At 41.0% G+C, this 6,498-nt stretch overlaps 1 protein-coding gene across 3 annotated transcripts in view; it reads left to right on the top strand.

Moving 5' to 3' along the window:
- Nucleotides 1-6,498, top strand: part of FBXO15 (F-box protein 15) — a 66,539-nt gene that overhangs the window by 32,251 nt on the left and 27,790 nt on the right. For all 3 annotated transcript variants that reach the window (XM_019524499.1, XM_019524488.1, XM_019524495.1), the window contains exons 3-5: nt 2,793-2,897; nt 4,457-4,699; nt 5,066-5,275. In XM_019524499.1, coding sequence (XP_019380044.1) covers nt 2,793-2,897; nt 4,457-4,699; nt 5,066-5,275 — 558 coding nt within the window. The remainder of the gene's footprint in view (nt 1-2,792; nt 2,898-4,456; nt 4,700-5,065; nt 5,276-6,498) is intronic.

Consider the following 6,498-nt stretch of genomic DNA (forward strand, 5'->3'; position numbering starts at 1 on the left):
CCTGTAACTTGTGGGCTACATGGCTTCTCACCATCAAGGTTGTTGAAATATTAGTTTAGGAAGACAGAGTTTATAACTAAAATTTCAAGTGCCTTTCATGCCAAGTGTTTTGTCATAGGGAGTTTTAGCATGCTAGAGTGGGGCGGGGGGAAATGGTCACCCTCATCACTTGCTTCAGAACAGCTCCTAAAGACATGACTGAACCACTGTTTCTGGAGATATCAGAGAAATTTTCAACCTAAACATGTTTTCCTCATGTACTTTATTGTTGCAAATACTATATGAGACTCTTGTGACTGAAAGTAAAGAAATGTAGTTCACTTTGCTACTTGCGTTTCAGTACTTTTTGTTCAGCCATTTTCCTTGTTTCCCCATGCATTGATATATCCAAGTTGCTTCCCCTCTTCTCTATTGCTACATGAAAGGCAAACAAACAGTGAAGAGGAAAAATATTGTTGTTTAAGAGCACGGGAAACTGAAGTTTGTAAAAACCCCCATCAATGAATGGACTGTAGAGCAGATGTAGGGTCCATTATTTTTGTACCTTTCTGAATATGGAGTTGATTTTTGTCATTTTGAAAGCCATGTTTTCAAGTCTCTACCCCAAATTGTGGCTGGAGCCAATATACTGGCTGCTGTTGGCAAACACCACTGATATAATTGCATGTGGCTATTGATGTGCTTATGTATTGTATAGGTGTAACTTAGACCTTGGTCTCTCTTTTTAATATGTCCCTCTAGCATTGTCAGCTTGTATTTTTTTAGGAGGTCCTATATTACGAGATTAAGCAGTACATTTATATATACAAATGCTGTTGAAAAACCAAAGCTGATTAAAATAGGATTCATAATTGATTTTCTCAGTCCATAGGGAGCAGGAGAAACTTGGGCCACAGAATCAATTTCTCCTAGCTTTGAGCAGCCATTTTGAAACCATGGTATTACCAAGACTGGAAAAGTGAGGAAATAAAATGTTTACTTATATTTGCACTGTTAACAAATGTTACAATAAGAACATACGTATTAAATTCTCTAGACAAAGGATGTATGCAGGGGCAGCTCCTTCAGCACCCTGTATGCAGTCTATTGCTGCTGCTGCTGCTGCTTCCACGCAGTCCAATGTGGCTGTTTAATAGATGTGCTCCAGGAGTAGGGGGGGCCTAATTAGAGCAGCTTACTGCTTAATTAAAGCACCTGAAGTGTCATGTGTATCAGTGTCCATGCACTGAAAAATGGTGGTGGGGTGCTTTTAACTAAAGCTTGTTGAATGAGCTTTAGTTAGTTAAAGCACTCCTGCTGCCATTTTTCAGCTCATGAATGCTGATGCTCCAGACTCGAGCGTCACATGTATGGTAATTACCATGCACCAGCACCCTCGATAACTTGAGTCTGTTCTGATGCACTGTAATAACAGCCCATTGGAGCAGCCTTGCTGCATGTCTATAGGTGCCCTGGGATTTCAGGGAAGTTGCCTACATTTCAGCCTGAATAGCTTGAGGGTGCAGACAGAAGTGCCGATCCCTGTTGTAACTCAGAATGTTTGGCAGGAAGTGCTCTGAGTTGCAATGGTCCCCAGGACCAAACAGAAGCTCACTGTTAGCTCCAGCAGGGAGGCGAAGCTGTCTGCTGGCTGCCAGCCTGTAGCTAGTTTCCCTTAGCAATGGCCCCTCCTTCCAGCCCCGGCTGTTTTCAGAATTGGAGGGGGAAGCAGAGGGGGCTTGTTCTAGGGGTTCCCCAGCTGGCAGTGGAGGGTGGGGCTGATGAATTGTAGCTTCCCCCACCTCAGGGGGGCTCCAATACATCTGCCTCACTCTCCAGCAAGAGCTGAAAATCCTTCAGCCAGAACTTCCTCTGTTCCCTTCCCCCTTCCCATTTTGAAAAGAGCTTGGAGGTGGGCAGGCAAGCAGACAGAAGTTATGGAAGATGCTGTTTTGTAATTTCTTCATCTGACCCTGCATGGAATGAGGGTTCAGACTTTCACCTAATCGGCCATTTTTGAAGTGGCCTGCAGCTGCGCACTTGTGTTTTGGTCATGGCTATCGACTGCTTTCTGTACCAGAGATAGAAATGACAATATTCACCCAATGTATGCCCTGACAGTTGCCTTGCTTCTAGTGGAAAAAGGAAATACAACTCCTACTGAAATCATTGGTACTCTTTCCATTGACATCCAATGAGTTGAGTCAGGCCTTTTATCAATACACTCTCAACTGTAGAGGTGAGAGGGTGATTTTATGGGTGTTTTAGCTGGTGATGAATTTTCAGACTTAAGAGCCACAGTCAAAAGTTAAGTGTTCACATGCAAATTCTGGGATACATTTAACAAGAACTGCGAGGTTTTTCTAAATGTGGAGCCATAATACAAGTAAGATTGAAAACCCCTGATGTTGAGCAATGTAATTTAATGTCATATAAAAGAATTGTTACTATTTTCAAAATCCAGATTGGTTTCAGGTGCACCATAGTAACATGAAACTCAAGAAACTAGGTTTGTTGTTAACATCTTTTACCACTCAGGTAGGCTGTTGTGAAGTGCTTTATATAGAGGTTTTTATATTAGAGAAACAAAGCAAAACTAATAAAGACTGCAGGGTTTAATGCTTAAGAGGTAAGAAAATGGCTTTTTATGAAGACAGGTTTGACATGTGTATTTATGAACTGGTAGCCTCACTTTCTCTTTAGATTCACTTTCTTCTACTTGGGGGTTAAAGGCTTTAGTCACTGTCATCCTTGTAGTTTTGTGGATAATTCTAGCAACACACTGCCCCCCATTTTTTTTTTTTCTATTCCAGTATGCCATCTGAGATATTGCTGAAAATACTTTCTTATTTGGATGCTGTGACCCTGTTGTGTATCGGATGTGTGAATTGGCGCTTTTATAATCTGGCCAATGACAAGTAAGGAAGTGGGGAAATGCATACGGTGGTCTCAATTTCATATCGTCAAAATAATTATGTGAGCCTTTTTAATTTGGTTTCGTTTATGCTAGACAATTGATGTAACTACCTGCTAGCTATTTTTTGGTTGTATTACAAATTATTTTAAGGAGTTCTAGCTGTGGAAGTCCTATTAATGTTAATAGAAGTTATGTGGCTAAAGCCAAACACGTTGCTTTGAAAATATACCCCTAAGCATTTACTGCTCTGTAAGATGCATGTATACTTTGATTTAGAGATACTAGCACAGACTGCCAGCTTCCCTTCTTGCATGCAGGTGAGACCGGGAGCATCAGAATTTTTTATTTTTATTATTTATTTTTGGTCCTTTTTTTAGGTGCTTGCTTTTTTTGACCAGGTATTTTTTGTCATGTTGCAGGGCACTGTATGCATGAAGTAATTGGAAGTTGTAGGCTTGTTTGTCTGGTATTTGGTGGCATTCAGTATCTCTCAGTGAGAAAATTTGGCTCTCCTTTGTAGGCCCCCACTAGTGTTGCCCCTTGCCCTAACACATTTCCCAGTCCACTTATTAAAATGCAGAGAAATTGATTAATATTCACACTGAAGTGCCGTCATGAGATTTCAGAGCTGACACTCCAATAAAATTAGTGAGGTGGGGAAGTCTGTACTTCTGAGTTATTACCTGAAGTAATCTGCAGTGCAGGCAGATATCCCTTTATCAATTACTTTTGAATCATGCCTGCAATCACGTCAGTTTACTTCAGAAGAAAAATGAAACGGGCAAATAACACAACATGTGTCCTAGAGGAAATGCTGTTTTCTTGGCATGAAGTTGCTTCTGACAATCCTGGAAATACTTGTTGTGTGTCTGGACTATTGTCAGTTTTATTCTAGAGTGCCCATTTGTTCAGTGCAAACTGACTTCCTTGCTGCCAAGTGGCTTGGCACTGTAAGAGTGCATACTTTGGGCAAACTGCTTGGGAGAGCTATTTATGTATTTGCTTCTTATTACAGAGTAAACTTATTGGGCATGCTATGTGTACTGTGGTGTTGCCCAATTAACTCTGTAGTAGATGTCTCAGTACCTACATGTATGGCCCTATTAAGCCACAAGAAAACTAATAAAATCTGCAGCAGGTTAATATTTGTAAATACAAGTATTATCCTGCTGTGAAGTTTTTGTGTGTGTGCACTGCAGTACATATGATAGATGCTGATGGGGCTGGCTGGGACACGAGGATGCTTCAGTGCAGGGGCTGCCTACTGGCTAGCCCTGCACTGGAGCACCCTTGTGTCCCACCCAGCCCCTCTGCAGCATGTTGAGCCAGGTAGCCCCCCACCCCAGTCTCCTGCCAGTTGGGGCTGCTCTGACTCAGCTCAGATTTTAGACCTGGACAATAACTTTTTATTAATGAGATCAACATGCAATTGCTTTTTTCTGTTTTTTGGAAGTGGATTTATATTTTGGCATGTTCTTTTAATTTATAATAACTCTTTTTGCCATTAATTTTGTTTGCCTTTTTGTTATTTTCATTATTTCTTATTTTTGTTTCTCACAGTGTCATCTGGTTCAAAATCTATTCCAGCTCTTTTCCATGTAAAATAATTAATTGGAAAACTGAGTCTATAGAAACAACTACTGTCTCATTGAGCCATGCTACAGTCCAGGAAAAAAAATTAGGGTACTGGAAAAAGGAATACATTATGAAATGCAAAGCAACTACCAAAACCGGAATAATTCAACTTCTCAGACCTATAAACCTTTACACTGGCCTTCCACTTAAAACCAAGGAAGCTATAAAGTAAGCAGTGTTTTGTCATAAAGTGTGTTTGCCCCTAAGCCATATGCAGAATATTTATGTAGTGAATCTGTGTCTTTTCTGTGTAGGGGGGAACAGAAGGTACTATCAGTACGTTATCTTTGTGACTTAGCTCTAAGAATGTAGATAAGTTAATGGAAGTAAAGGGAAAATACACTTTTTTTTTTTTCCTGCACTGAAGAAGCCACCTTAGTTTTTTTCCACTGATCAGAACAGGAAACAAACATGCCGTGCTCCTAGAAATTCCAGAGCATTCTGCTGACTGAATATCAAACTTCCATATATCATTCTTGTCATTTTTGACAGGTCATTTTGAAACCTTTCTCTTTCTCACTTCCCCAATAACAGAGCATCTAATTTGAGCTGGGTGATCATACTGAAGGACAGAAATGGAAAGGAGCATGTAGTGGAGCAGGTGGATATTATTTTTAATGACACATCTGTTACTGTATATTGGTATGGTACCAGTTGGCCATGTTTAGACACTTTGTCAACTCTGGAATTATGTGGCATGACACCATTGCTGCTCGACCGATGCAAGGTTCCAACCAAGAATGGGTGAGTTTAAATATTCTTTATACTACATAATGAAATATTGTGGGTCCTGTCTATATGGAAATTGCTGAATCTCAAACTGACATAACTAAAAAATTAAAAATCACTGTTCAAGTCCACCTACAGCATTTCCTCACAAACCAAAGTATTCATTGGTGTGCTTCTAGGATGAATAGAGAAATCAATATCAGAATTAAAGGAAGTATTATCTATTTGCATTAGTTACTGACCATATAAAGCTCCCTCTTAAGAAAGGGAAGGAGGAGGACCCAGGGGCTTAGACCACTTAATTTTTCCAGGTATTGAGATCAGACTACGGAGCAGGTCCTCAAGGAATCTCTTGTGAAATGTCTAAAGGAGAACAAGATGATCAGGAACAGCCAGCATGGATTCATGAAGAACAAGTCATGCCTGACCCACCTGATTCCCTTCTTTCATAAGGGGACAGGCTCTGTGGATGGCAGGAGAGCAGTGGATGCAATATATTTTGACTGTAGCAAAGCTTTTCACTCTTTCTTTGGCATGTTCTATAATCACCCAAGAAATACAGACTAGCTGACGATACTGTAAGATGGATATATAACTGGTTGGATCATCATGCTCAAAGAGTATTCCTCTGGCTCAATGTCTAACTGAGAGGAGGTATCACGTGGAGTTCCCTAGGGGTCTGTCCTGAGTCCGGTATTGCTCAGTATCTTCATTAATGACTTGGATGACTGGAGGTGGTGCCACCTGCAAATTTCTTCAGTATGCACTCAATCAAGTGGAGATACAGATACTCTGAACAGTAGGACTAGGATCCAGATTGATCTGATTAGGCTGCAAAAATTGTGCACAATCAATTGGATGAGATTAAACTAAGACAAGTGCAAAATCCCCAGTCTGTATCTATGCATGCAACTATTCCATCTCAAGTGCGGAAATGAGTAGCTAGGTAGTAGTACTGCAGTCAAGGACCTGGAGGTTATGGTAGACTGTAAGCTGAGCATTGTTGCGCCCAGAGACCAGTGCACCCTTGACCTGCGAGCTTAGGTCGGCACGACCGGCTTGGTGCGAGTGGGATCGGTAGCTGGACAGGTGGGTGTTAATGGCGAGTAGGAGTCAGGCAGTTTTAAAGCGTATTGGTTACACAAAGTTTATTTTACTTACGCTACTGATGGTTGGAGCATGGGCAGAAGAGTTGATTACACAGCCCCACCAGGGGGGATGCCTTGTTGGACTTGGTG

The sequence above is a fragment of the Gavialis gangeticus genome, unplaced genomic scaffold (assembly GCF_001723915.1).
Source record: "Gavialis gangeticus isolate Ggan-Ray unplaced genomic scaffold, GavGan_comp1, whole genome shotgun sequence".
In the NCBI taxonomy this organism is placed as follows: Eukaryota; Metazoa; Chordata; order Crocodylia; family Gavialidae; genus Gavialis; species Gavialis gangeticus.